General features: G+C 40.3%; 1 protein-coding gene across 9 annotated transcripts; it reads left to right on the plus strand.

The window, feature by feature from the left end:
* Nucleotides 1-332: 332 nt before the first annotated feature.
* On the plus strand, nt 333-8375 carry CDCA4 (cell division cycle associated 4). Of its 9 annotated transcripts, XM_040068343.1 has the most exons (5): nt 349-425; nt 1102-1253; nt 1657-1838; nt 3998-4078; nt 6398-8375. In XM_040068343.1, the coding sequence occupies exons 3-5, from the start codon at nt 1827-1829 to the stop codon at nt 7151-7153; spliced, it is 849 nt and encodes a 282-aa protein (XP_039924277.1). In that variant the 5' UTR covers nt 349-425; nt 1102-1253; nt 1657-1826; the 3' UTR covers nt 7154-8375. The 9 variants fall into 9 exon arrangements, with proteins under 9 accessions (XP_039924278.1, XP_058277145.1, XP_039924277.1 ...); XM_058421162.1 differs by lacking the exon at nt 1102-1253 and having other exon boundaries at nt 343-425; XM_058421163.1 differs by lacking the exon at nt 1102-1253 and having other exon boundaries at nt 407-425; nt 1660-1838.
* The last annotated feature ends 5312 nt before the right edge of the window (nt 8376-13687 follow it).

Raw genomic sequence — 13687 nt, forward strand, 5'->3', positions numbered from 1 at the left:
GCGCCGCAGGGCCTTGGCTGCGATTTGAAATCGGGGCGGCCCCGCCTCGCCCCCGCCCCCGCCTCCCTCAGCCTCTCACGGCCGAGGGGCAGGGCCCGGCTGCCATGGCAACCCCACAGCCTTCGGGGGCGGAGCCCGAGGGCAGGACAGAAGGTCGTTATAACCAATCGCAGAGGAGAGTGACACTTGCGGGACCTGGCGGCAGCCAATAGCTACGGCCACATCTCCCTGGTGGGCGCGGTCTCCGGGGAAGGCCCGCCCCGGCGGACGCGGGTCCCTTTGTGGGGTTTGACAATAAGATGGCGGGCGGGGGGAGGCGGGGCCGGTTGGCCCCGCCCGTCCCTCAGGCGCGGAGCGGGCGGTGAGGCGGGAGCGGAGCGGGGATTCGTGCGTGGACGTGCGCCGGCGACAGCAGCGGTCAGGCGGTGAGTACGGTGGGCTGGGTCGGGCTGGGCTGGGTCAACTCCGAGGGAAGCCGGTGCCGGTGGAACCCGGGGAGGGGACGGGGTCGATTCAAAATGGCGGCGGGAGCGCGGGGCGATGAGTAACCGCCGGGAGCGCTGAGGGGGCCGGGGCGGGCAGGACAGGGGGCCCGTGCCGCACTTCTCCTCCGCTCGGTCCCTTCCGCAACCGCGCTGCCTCATCGTCCGCGTCTCTCCCGGGCACTCCGTTGCCCTCCCACCACCGGGGGGCTCCCCCTTGCTCCCCGCCCCGGTCCCGCCTCTCCCCCCGGCTCTGTGGGCTCCCCCCGTTCAGTGCTCCTGGCCTCCGACTGCGTTTCCACGAGCTCCTGCCCCAGCTGCCCAGCCTGCCCTTCCCCGAGCACTGGAACCCCTTCCCCAATCTCTCGAGTGCCGGAGAGGTGCCTGCCAGCTCCCTACGCCCCGGGGGTGGGCAGACCCCAGTGCTTTATAGGGGCCTTTGTTTCAGTTTGAATAGCGATGTTTCTGGCCTTAGCAGCCCTCTGCTGTGTCTGCATCCCACCTTTTACCTCGACACCACCGTATGGGCACACACGTGCGTGGTTAAAGAGGAGTAGTTCTCTTTCCGTCTTTTTCTCCACTGTTACAAAGAGCTTTGGTTTCTTCCCACGGTTCTTAGAAAAAAGCCAGTGCTGAAGTGGAGAGGATTAGAGTGCTAGAGGGGAGATACGGCCCCTTCTTGCCTTCCCATGCTAACCAGCATCACTGTACTTACGGCAGCACTGTACAAAAAGCAGCACTGTGCTTCACTGAATCTCCAGCACTGCCTAGGTAGGTCTTGTCTGCTTTCTCCTAAAGATAAGCACTGCTGAAATTCCCTATCTTCTGTTACCCCAACTAATGGGAAGCAGCTTTTTCCCTTAAGTACTTAACTATATCTTTGGCAGCATATCATTGTATGAGTCTGGATTGAGTGTGAACCTGGAGTTCTGAAGTTGATGCTCTAATAAGAACTGGATCAAATTTCAAGCGCCTTATTTGTAAAGCAGACTGGGAATTTGTCGATCCTAAAAGCAAAACTTGTAATGAATTGCATAATACTGTGCCATTATTTAAAAAAAAAAAAAAAAGCACAAAACAACAAAACTCTTTTTTCCTAGTGCACTATGCTGCATCTAGCTGTTGTCTCTTTGACTTTTTTTTTTTTTTTTTTTTCCATATCTCTTTCAAACAGCAGTTTAGTTGAACACACGAAGTTTGGGCTCATGACACTGGGGTAGCAGAGGAAGAAAGGAGATGATGTAGCTCGTCCAGATGCTGCCTCTTGGGCAGAGAAAGACGCTGCTTGAAATTATCGGAGGATATTGAACACCTTGACTCTGAAGCAGCAGCAGTCTCGCTCTGATGTACCAAAAGGTTTTACATAATGGCTATGAGTATGTTAATACATAAATCAATAGGAAAAGGTACTTAGACTTTAATTAATTAAAGTTTTAAATTTAGCATTCTCTTGAGATGAGTGCTTATTGGAGATAATGCAGAGAAGTCTACAGGAGGTCACTTGTGTGCAAGGTTTTAATCGCATCTGATAATAGCTATCAAGTTAATATGCTTTTAGTGAGAACTTGGTTTCTGAGGTACACATCTCTGCCAGTTTATAGAACCCAACAAAATGACTGCTGTGATGGGCATATTCTTCAAGTTTATACTTAACAGAGGTCCACGTGGTTTGGTTATTGCTCTAGGGAAGAACCTGGAATCACATGCAGCAGGTTTTACAGATTATTATACTGCATGGGAAAACTTTCCTTCTGTAGTATGTAGATTACAGACTGGACTGATCTGCCAGCATCCCATTATTCAGTTTGTGGATGTGATAATGGCTCTTGTCCCAACAGAAAGGTCCCCTCCTATATTGTCCACTCTTTTGCTAGGGAAATGGCCACATTCTCTCCCTCTAAAATTGTCAGATACACCAAATAGCAGCAGAAAAGATTTCAATTTATTTTTCTCATGACCACACCATATTTACCTGTAGTTGGGGGAGGGGGGGAGGTGTTTGGGGTGTTTTTCTTGGTTTTTTTTTTTCAAATTAGTTTTATGCTCTTGTCACCTACCCTCCAATAAAGTAGAAATTTGGGGATTCAAAGAGCTACCAGACACAAGCTCTCAAAGAGATCACTTTTCATTTATAAAATGTTTTAAAAGTGTACCTGGAGAGCAAAAACTTCTGAACTTTTATAGTGTCATAAAATGTTTGCCAGAAATAAGAAATAGGTAATTGATTTGATATGGTGTCTGACTGAAGTTGTAGTTCAGATGCCTTAAGATACTGTTGCTAAAGTTGCTCTGAGCACAGTCCATAAAAGAAAATGAGACTGGGTTGCTTGAAATACAGTTTCCATGATATAACATAATTTAGTCTGAATATCTGGAATCAAGTAAAAAGATTTTGGCTTGTGAATGTTAAAGGTGTTGGGGTTTTTTTGTTTGTTTTTTTTTTTTTTTTTTTTTTTTTTGGTTTGTTTTGGTTTGTTTTGGTTTGTTTTTTTTTTTTTGCCCGGTGTGGTATTTTAAGGGATATGCAGCTTCTGGAGGAAAAACATGTATTCTGCACTCCCACCCCCAAATCCTTTGTCAGCCATCTTCTCCCCCCCCCCCCCCCCCCCCCCCACATTTGAGAGCAAGCAATCTCGAAAAATTGTTTATTACTACACAAAACAGAAAATAAGAAAAGATGTCCATATGTGCATCCTTTTTATTTGTTTCTTTTCTAGGTATGCACTTCAGTTGCAGACATGGAACTATCTTGTACTGCACAGACATGTCTAGAAAAGTATCTGAATTGTTTCCATAGTGTATTATAAAAGTTTTTGTAGCCTGTTGGAACAGCGCTTTTTTTTTTTTTTTTTTTTTTTTGTAGTTAAGGGAACTGTAGCACGTGATAGGAAGTTGTATTTGAGATATCAAATCTTATTATGCTTTAAATGGGTTTTAAAAACTCAGCCTTTATAATTAAAGAGTTTAATTACTGTCATTACTTTTGTTATTGTCATCTTGCAAAGTAAATCTTAGTCATAAAGTTTCTATGCTGGTAAAGGAAAATTCCCTCATGTTTTGCTGTGTTACAGTTTTGTGTTTGTGCCACCTCCTTTTCTCTAGATGCTACAGAGAAACACATGCGTTTGTACAACAAAGGTGAAAACTAGTTTTCTAGTAAAAGTAAGGAAGACTTGCTTTCATTACCTTTTGTTTGTGCAAACTTTAATGCTCTTGTGAAAAATTTTTGTTTGCTCTTTAAATGGCAAAGATGTAGGCGTAAGGGAGAGGCTGGTCCAAAGGTCAGGGCAGTAGCCTAGGACTTGGAATTAAACTGCCATTTTCCTCCTGCTGCAGATTTTGGGGATATCGTTGGCCAAATCACATTTGTGCTCTAGTTGTACATTGGGTTTAATAGTACTATTGATGTTTGTGGGAATGATGCTCACATCATACAGGACAGAGATACTGAACCAAACTATTTTGTTCTGCACCTCCTGTCCCTGCCTGACATCCTGCTTCCCTGTGCTTGGCAGGTGGTGCTGTCACTTTTACTGTATGGACTCTTGCTCAGTAGCATGGGAGAAGAGGAAGGACTGCCTCAAACACAATTCCTGGTAGGTCACTTTTTGCTCCTTAAATGAAACTGTAACCTGGTATCTCTGCAGTCAGGCGAACAGGATGACAAAGAACTGGCTTTATGATGGAAGATACTAATTGAAAGCAAGTTTTAGAAAAAAAGCCAGTGAATGCTGTGAAAGGTTTACCTTTAAGAATCGATAAATGTTTTTCCTCTGCTTCTAGGCGCCTAAGTTTGTGTGATGTATTGAGATTTTCAGGTTTTCTCCTGTATTTTGTTCTGTTGGTGTGCCTTAGAAGGCATATAAATGCCAAATTATAGATGTATGAAAACGAGGTTAACATTCAATTGAAGTTTTAATCACTCTTCACAAGAATGTAAGATGAAATGAAAGAAGCTTCAAATAAAAGAAGTTTCTGCATAGTGTTTAATGTTTGACGATTCAATCATATGTGATTTGTACACTGTCCCAAAAGATGTTTCTAGAGGTTGTTTCACATGGGAGGAGAGGGGTGTGTTCAGAAATTACTGTACATACAAATGTAGGGAAAATTAAATAGGATATCCTCTGATAGGAAGTTTGCAGGAATGTCTAAAAATCTGGAAGAGGATCTATTGCGCAACAACATGTGTTGTATTTAATAGGAGTAATGCACATATGTTAGGTTTCAGGATAAAATTTAAAAGAAATGTCCAAAGTATTTAGTACATAGCTAATCCATGGATAGCTTTTAAGAAGTTACGAAAAATTACTACAAGACCAAGTTCATATTATATTGTAGTCTCTGCACATTATGATTTCTGAAGAGTTTTGTACCTTCAGCGGAAAGAAATCCTTTCAGAGTTGGCAAATCCCAAGGAAGGTTATTTCATGGATATATACAGCAATATAACAAGTGTTGTACAGAGTCAGACCAAGTGTTTATCTAGCTACTGTGCTATCCCCAGGTTTTCACAGTAGATAAGCATGTAATGTATTTTGAAAGGAACAGTGTTGTTGCCCTTTGGTGGATTTTTAGTGACTCTGAAAAAGCTGGGAGAGCCTTGAAAATATGTGGAATGTACTGCAGCAACCAGAAAAGCGAGACAGAGTTTAGGGCTTATCAAGGAACATGGGAAATTATATAGAAAGACACTGCAATAGTATTTTGGTTTTATCAGCTTTTAGTTGCAAAACTGTTTTGTTTGGGTCACTACCTTGAAAAAAAATGTCCCCAAATGATAGGCAAACAGGAATTCTAAGGACAGAAGACTTAGAAGAAAAATAAGGAAGAACCGTAAATGTAAAGATGAGGTACCAGCTTTCATTTGCAGCCCAATTTTTGTAAGACTAAAAGAAGTGATACATAGTGCATTAAAAAGAAGTTACTTTGTATTCCAAGGGACCACCGGCAATGTTTGCATAGGATACTGTTGTCAAAATTAGTGCAGTTCAGAAGAAGAGCTGAGGCTGGTACTTGAGAGGCGCCCCTTGGAGAATTCAGCCAGTGATTTTAGGTGTGAATACTGAAAACCCTATATACACCCTGTGTGTTTTAGCTGGGGAACCTAAGCTACAAATGCAGGAATTTTGCTACCTTACAGTCAACTGGGAAAGGAGTACAGAACCCCTACAGAGGATGACTGTGACTGTCCTCACTGGACTTGCCCAGTTCTGATTGGAATTACACAGTTCATTTACTCACTCAAGGAAGGGAACCACTTTGGGTAGGAAGGACTGCTTTGGGCACCTCTGCTGAATGTCTCAATTTACACGGAATAAATGCAGATATTACTCTCTTTGTAGCCAAAATGAGATAATCTTTTCACATACGCTGCCCATGTTTTGTTTTTTTTGTGTTACTCTGTTAGGCATATTAATGTTCTGGAGGGGTCAAATCTTTTAAAGATGGTGTGCCAGGTTGTATTTTTATTTCCAAAATTAGAGGTTAAGCATGCCAGTAGAAACTCGGGAGGAGCAAGGAGAAGCTGCCTCTGCAGTAGGTGAAATACAGCCGGTGAGATGTTTGCTTCTGTGCGAGGCAGCGGCTCCTGACTTCCATCAAGTGTGGAGCTTAATGGGAGCCAGGAGCTGGGAGCCTCTCTCTGATGCCATGCCTTGTGGACCTGCTCACCCCTGGTTCCTGAGTGTCGCCTTTGGGACCCGGTCCACATGTTCCTGACCCCTGTTGTGCCACACTGGCCATTCTAGAACATGGTATGACAATTCTGATGTTCCTATCTTTAAAGAATTTGCTTTTTAATAAAAGATGTAAGTTTGCTGTTCTCTTTTTTAGTATTTTTTTTTTCCTCCTCCCTCTTGAGCTGCTTATGTTATACATGATTTTTTTTTTTTATTTCTTTGGGTTTTTAATAGGACACAATGTTTGTGCGAGGATTAAAGAGAAAATGTTTTGATGGTGAAGAAGATATTGAAGGGACTCTGGCTGGTATTAAGGCTATTCCTTCCTATAATCTCCAGCGGCAGTCACTTTTAGATATGTCCTTGGTTAAACTTCAGCTGTGTCACATGCTGGTGGAACCCAACCTTTGTCGTTCAGTACTTATAGCCAACACGGTACGGCAGATCCAAGAGGAAATGACTCAAGACGGGACTTGGCAGATGATAAATACCCAGAGTACAGGGCAGGCCTCCCTAGATCGTCTTGTTTCAACAGATATCCTCTGTCGTTCATCTAGGGATCAAGCTGAGGGAAAGCATGTTCCAGCCTATGGTACTTTCAGTAAAGACTTTGAGAGTGACCAGGCACAGGATAGTTCAGAAACTATGTCAACAGCCTCTTCAGTGCAAGCACCAAGAAACCTGCAAAGCAACATGTGGGAAATGGAGAATACACAAGAAAATAAAGGAAACTTTCAAAAATCTCTAGATCAAATATTTGAGACACTGGAGAATAAAAGTCCTAATTCCGTTGAAGATCTGTTTTCAGAAGTTGACAATTCTTATTATGATCTTGATACTATGCTAACTGGCATGATGAGCAACACAAAAATGGGACACTGTGATAGTCTTGAAACATTTTCTTCTCCAACAAATACAGCTTCTAACTCTAATTGTAAATCTGATCTTAATGACCTTGATCATATTGTGGAAATCCTTGTTGAATCCTGAACCTCCTTGTGTAGGAGATAAAGATCTGTTAATGGGAAGAAAAGACTTGAGAAAGCAGTTTCCACAGTTTGTTCTATGAAATCTGCACGAGTATTTTACAAATATCTATATATTATATAGATATATATATTTAAAAGCACTTCATATTGCAAAATAATGTTAACTCTTAAAGTTAACCTGCAACTTGTAGTGTAATAATCTGATTTATCATCCACTGAACTGTAAGTACGTATGGTAAATGCTTTTATGTTGGGGGTCCGTGGCTCTTGAAATTGGGTTCCTTTTACCAATTTGTTTTAGCCTTTGATGGAGGATATCCTCAGGAAGAGAGATTCCCTTATCTTCTTATACTTCTCCCATAAAAATGGTAATAAACAGAGAAGCTGGATAACTGGTTTCCTGTTTTCCTCCAGTTTCCACTTTTTTACACCACAAAACTCCTACCATACCTGCTGCTTCTCTTTTAAATTGCTACATGGCTCTTAAAGAGCAGTATGCAATAGTTCTTATTATCCTTGCTAGCTTCTTCTGGGTTTTGATAGAATTTTTACTTCAAATATAGTTTTAAAGTGTTTATTGGTGTTTAGATTTTTCCAGGTATTTTCCTAAAATATATTTTTTACTACAGATGTTATGTCAGCTGCTAACTTAGTAACTTTTGATTATATCTGCAGTTGATGTATTTTTTGCAAGATTTTCAAAAAGGGATTTTTTTTTTTACCATGAGCTACCCAATGTAGTTCAGTAAAGTGTATGTAAATGTAAATATAACATTTTATACTTTGCATTAAAATGTAAGAGCAGTTTTCATGATTCTTTTATAGAGTAGTACTTTAATAAATTGAGAATTGTACATTTATGCTTTTCATACCCACATACTTGAGTATCATTCTAGGAAGAACTATCATCCAGCTAGACACAATTACACTTAATTCATTTCAGACCATACTTTTTGTTAACTACAAACCTAAATGATGTAGGTTTTTATTTATGTGTATTTATATGTAAATGTCATCAAGTGAATTGTTTATCATTGAAGTCTACCATCAAATATTTGTTTATATGGGATAACTATCTTGCACTAATTACTACAAAAAATGTTATTAGTGGCCTTTAAGTCTCACTGGTTGGTATGTCATGATGTCTTGTCATAATTAATATGCTCCACTCTTACCAAGGTTTTCTTCTTGGCTTTTTTAAATAACAAAAAAATGTAATACAACATGGGATGGTGGTCTTTTCTTCCAGCACATTCAGTTTAGAGTGTATATAACTAAGCTTCTTCCTGGAGGACTTTTTTTGGGGAAAGGGATAATTTGAATATAGTGTATGATCTTATTAAAATAACAAACGTTTACCATCAGAAGCTGCTACTGGGGAAAAGTCCCCCAAGGTAGCAGGGAGTAGGGAAGGGGGAAGATACAGATTGGTTTCTGGAATGTGTTGGCCATGGCTGTGCCAGGGGAAGACATCTGTCAGTAACATCGTTGTTTTCTGTAGAGCTGAACCAAGCAAGTTGCTGAACAAGAAAAGAGAATCTTGCTGTGTGTGACAGGCTCTGCCTTCCCATGAGTGACCTTACCTATGACACAGATTCTCAAACCTGCAAAGGGGATTGGAGGTGGGGGTTCCAAAGGGGTATTAAGAACATCTGAGTATCACTTCAAGAATAAGGAGACCACTGAGCTTATGTGTTTTGGAATCAGCTGTTTTGGGGAAAGTTTATACCATTTAGCTAAATTTTGCAAATTCAACAGCTGAATGTGTATTGGCCCCATCTTCTGAAACCATGCACTTGGTGTGAGTGTTCAGTGAACTGGAAGAAGATGTTTCCTTGTACTAAATTTGGCATAAGGTAACTTGTAGTTGCTGTAGTTAAACTTTGCTTTCTCACTTCAATTAATAACATCATGTTAAAGGACAAAATAGCATACAGGCAATTGCAAGTTCAGTCTGTAGGATACAGCTGGACCGAGGAGAAGCCCATGCTCTCTGTCTTAATGGAGAGAGATCACTCACAGGTATTGCAGTAACAAATGCTGATTCAGGAGGATCCAAATATCGATACAAACTGTTTTATCTCATAGTGAAATAAAGCTGGGTTATTTGGTACTGTTTGTTGCAGTATCAGAAATTCCTTCAAAAGTCATAAATCTGCAGGTAATTTTTCTTTATGCTTTTCTGTATGTGAACCACTGAACTGGACAGCAGATGCCTTAGGGTAAATCAGAGAGCCAGGCAGTTTCAGAGTTTTATAAAGGAAACATCAGCATTGATAGGAACAACTAAATATCTTCTGTTCCTCTGGGAAACTTAACCAAAACTGCTCTGAATTGTGTTGAAAAACCACAGGTTTAAGCAATTGTGGCTGTTCTCCTCTGCCCCCACACCCTCTATTTTCATTAAATGAGCAATTTCATGTTAAGATGTTTTAAAAATGTTCTTCCTCCCCTCCTTAGCGTGCATCAGTCTGCATGTTACAGATAGGAATCAGTATAACTTGTTCATAACTGTTAAACTGTGTGTCAAATGCAGATGTGTATTTATAACACTGTTACTGTACAAAGCATCTAGCTGGGTGCATTCCTTTACTGAGGAAGCTGTGCCTAGTTAAAACAATTGATAGAGATAACTTGGCTTAACAGGAAAGGTAAGTAGTCATTTGTGGAGTTAAGCATTTAAACAGAAATATCTATCCTATTTTATTAAATTCTTAAAACTTATGCCAAATCTTATGTGCTCTTACAAGCCTGATATCTTGGCTCAGCAGGTATAATAACTGCTATTGCTGAAACTTGCACAGTCACCATGCAGAACTGGTAGGTGCCTACAACTGGTCTGACTTTGCATTCTGTAAAAAGAATAATAGAAAAAGCAGCTTATTTTCTAACTGCCATTTCATTTCTTTAGTGATCTGTTCCTACAAATGGTGAGAGGTGATACTTGCTGGTAGGGATTTTCTTAATTTCTACATGTAAATGGGAAAATGAAAAAAAAAACCAAAAAAACACAATTTAGCCTCTTAAATTAAGAAAGGCTTCTGACAGATTTTGCTGCCACTCCTGGCAGCCTTTTTTCTCTCGTGCTCCTCGGGAGGAGTCGTGGAGCTTGCACAGCATCAATGCCATGTGTCAGACAAGGCTGTTGGTCTGCCTGGTGTCACTGGGCTGTAGACTCACACTAAAGAAAGCACTGTCAAGCACATAGCTAATACCCAATCTGCTTCCTTTGCAGGTAACGCTGAGTATCTCTCCCCTTATCCTATGCCTGTGATTTTATTTCTCCTTTTCCCTTGCCAGAAAATCAGAGCTCTGGCATTCTGCAAAGGCAAGAAGTGCAAGGATCCAGGCTGCTGTAACAATGGCTTGTCTGCTTATTGCTTCTCTGTTCCTGTGGTGTTTTTTCATTCCTTTTAACCCCCTCTCTCTGCCGCAGCTCTGGGAGTTTGCCTAGCAAAGGACATTGCCTGTCTGACCATAGCTATATTTGCCTAAAGGACAAATTTGGTCAATGAAGATAGAATCAGGTCTTTGAATAAAAAAAGCACCTTTCCTGACCAGACTGCCTTGGAGGCGCAGCAGTGAAGGGTTTCACCCTGGGGCGGGTTGGGGATTCACACGTGAGCTGAACCTTCAGACTCACCAGGAATTACCTGTTCTCAAAGCTGTCCTTAGACTTTTTTTGAAGTGTCAGGTATGTCTGGGCTGCTATAGTAAGCATTTTAAAAGGCATTATTGTAAATTGACTGACAGTATAGTTTAATATTGTAATTACCAGATCATTATGGATTTTTTGTGTCTCAGAATATTGATTTGTGTGACTGATTTACAGCCCTGCAACTTATTCCATATTCCCTTATAAGTAAACAAACTGAAAAGTTAGAATGAAAAATCCCAACACATTTGTTTTCTGATATCTATGATAAGACAAATTCTTCCAAAAATTACTTCTGTTCAAAGTGAAAGTATGCTTGTATCTCAGGCCTAGGATGTATAGTCCCATATGCAAAAAAAATAAGACTTCTGATGACAAATTTTGTTTGCTCATCAGTTCTTAAATGAGTGTTATTTCATGCTCTGTGACTAATACTAAGAGTACAAAACCACCAAGTTTCAAAGAAATGAAATAAACATTTTGGGAACATACATGTTTTTGTCAATCTGACTTATCAAACACATGGTTTTGCAAGGATTGTCTGAACTTCTTTTGTTGTCTCTTGCAAAGCTGACAGTTAAGATTAAATTTTCCTACTTTTTTTCCAAGGAATTTTCATGGATAGGCGAAATCCCATTGTATAATTTGTCAGGAAAGGTGTTTGTAGTGCCTTTTTTTTTTTTTTTTTTAAGCTAGTGATAAATACAAAAATTTCATTATTTGACATGATTTTCATAAGTTTGTATGGTAGCTCTTTCTTAAAAAAAACCCAATAATTACTCATTTGCTTAACCAACATTCCCCCAAAATGAGTGGTTTATGACCCAAAGAATTATTATGGTAAACATTCAAGCATGACAAACATGTCAACAGGAAAACCTAATGCTAGAGGCTACTCTACATTGCAAGGGAAGTATTTGAGTAATTTCAACTGTCATCTTTTTAGGGAAGAGCAGTTGAAGATACAGGTGATTACATGACTTCTTGCAAAACTGGAATTAAACAGAAATTGTATCCCCACGTATTGGAAGTCCCCACAGACCTTGTGGGAAATGCAACTATGTACTGCAATAGTAAAACGCTGCAGCAAAGGAACTGTGTATACTATTTTCCATCTTCCATTTACAGACAAGGTTTGGAGAGGAAATCAAGAAAAAGTAATGCAACTTCAAGTTGGGGTTGTTCAAGCTTATAAAACAGGACTTCCAAAGGGAAGAGCAGGTATGTTGATTAAAAAAAAAAAAAAAAAAAAAAAAAACCACAAAACACCACAGTACTTGTAACAAATTTGTTTTTCTATGTTTAAAATCATTACTGAGAGAAAGGGTAGATATGGAAAACATGGGGTGTTTGGATTATTTTGTGCCCAGTGAGCTGACTGAAGTTTAAGACAAAATTGTTGAATGGTTAATTGTTTAAATTGAAGCTTGGTACTGTCATTTGCTTTGTTTGGAAGGTATAGGGGAAAGTGCTTTTTCTTGTAAATTGTGATTCTTTTCACAAAAGAGAACAGTGGCTAATTTCCTACTCTGAGAAATACTCTGTAAGGTGTTGTTAGGTTTTGTAATAACCATCTTTTTCTAATACACTTGAGTAAGTGTAGGATTAGTTTGTTCACAGAGGCTTTACCACCAAAAAGAGATGTTGAAACTAACTGGGCTTTAGTGCAGCATGCTCTGCCTTTCTCACTTCCCTGTGGAAGGATGGCATAACAGGATCATTCTGCCATTCAGCTCTGCCATTAGGATAGCTAATTTATTTCAATCAAATCTGGCCGATCTCACAGTCGCTACATTTTTAGAATATTTCCAAGTGTGGAGATACCAGAAGAAAATAACATTCTGTACTGATACCCAGTAATCCAGATGAGGGAGAGACATAAGTTTCCAGGCATGAGACCAGCTTCAATTAAAGCTCGTACCTTAGACACAGAGTAATTAATCACAGGCATAAATCCATTGGAAAGCAGTTTTCATTACTTCCTGTGTTCCTGGAACCATGTTTCTGAATAGGTGCCGAGTATGAAGGTAGGAAGAAGTAGCAAACCTCCCGCGTTCCTTTCAGATGAGTTATACAGAGACATTGATTGGTTTGAGGGTTGTGTTTTTTCCTGGTTTATGTGAAATTTGCTGCAAAAGCAAATAGGCTGCTCCTGAGAATGGCATCCTGGCCTGCTGCAGTGAGTATAGTCATACTGAAAGGCCATGTTTAAATCATTAAAAGTTCATATGCAATCCTCTGTTTGCCTCAAGCTTAGTTCAAGTCAAAATGGGAAAGCATTAAACTCCTAGAACATGACCTCATTTGAGAATGTAAGGACCTTTTAAAGGAAGTTTTTTTGTTAAGAAGACCTTGTATGTGAGCTCAGACCTCTGCATTCTTCACTGTGTGAGACAAGCATGGCTCCTCTAGCACAAGACATTAAATATTGCCAAGCTAAATGAGGTTCCAGTTCTTTTATGTGAATCCCACTGTTAACACTAGCAAAAAAGTGACCAAACCCTTTGCAAATAATCACCATATACTGTGTCATTTCTAATAACTTCTTCAAGTGTTAAGCCATGAATCCAAAGCTTTGATGCGTGCATTTAAGCAACCTCAGGTTTCCTCTGTAGCTAGTCTTTCTGTAGCATGCTTGAAACAAATGGCCTCTCTAGAAACACCTGCTAGAGAAGGTACATTCACCCTTTTCTATTGCTCAGAACAAAAACTGCTTACAGAACAGCTGACCACCTTAGATTAATAACTCAAGAAAGAGTGAGGAGAGCAAGGTGACTGGTGTTTGTGTCTCTCTGGAAGGTCTGCTGGACTGGAGGAGAATGGCTGTGCCAGAGGCTCAAGCATTGCCTTGAGCTGTAGAAAGGGAGAATTGTCCAGGAC

The sequence above is a fragment of the Hirundo rustica genome, chromosome 6 (genome assembly GCF_015227805.2).
Source record: "Hirundo rustica isolate bHirRus1 chromosome 6, bHirRus1.pri.v3, whole genome shotgun sequence".
NCBI classification, from domain to species: domain Eukaryota; kingdom Metazoa; phylum Chordata; class Aves; order Passeriformes; family Hirundinidae; genus Hirundo; species Hirundo rustica.

Bases quoted from the DNA above. Each gene is read 5' to 3' on its own strand.
- CDCA4 (XM_040068342.2), top strand. From the start codon at position 3,585: ATGCTACAGAGAAACACATGCGTTTGTACAACAAAGGTGAAAACTAGT. The intron at 3,645-3,997 runs GTAAGGAAGACT...TGTGCTTGGCAG, and splicing joins AAACTAGTTTTCTAGTAAAA to GTGGTGCTGTCACTTTTACT. The intron at 4,079-6,397 runs GTAGGTCACTTT...GGTTTTTAATAG, and splicing joins TGCCTCAAACACAATTCCTG to GACACAATGTTTGTGCGAGG.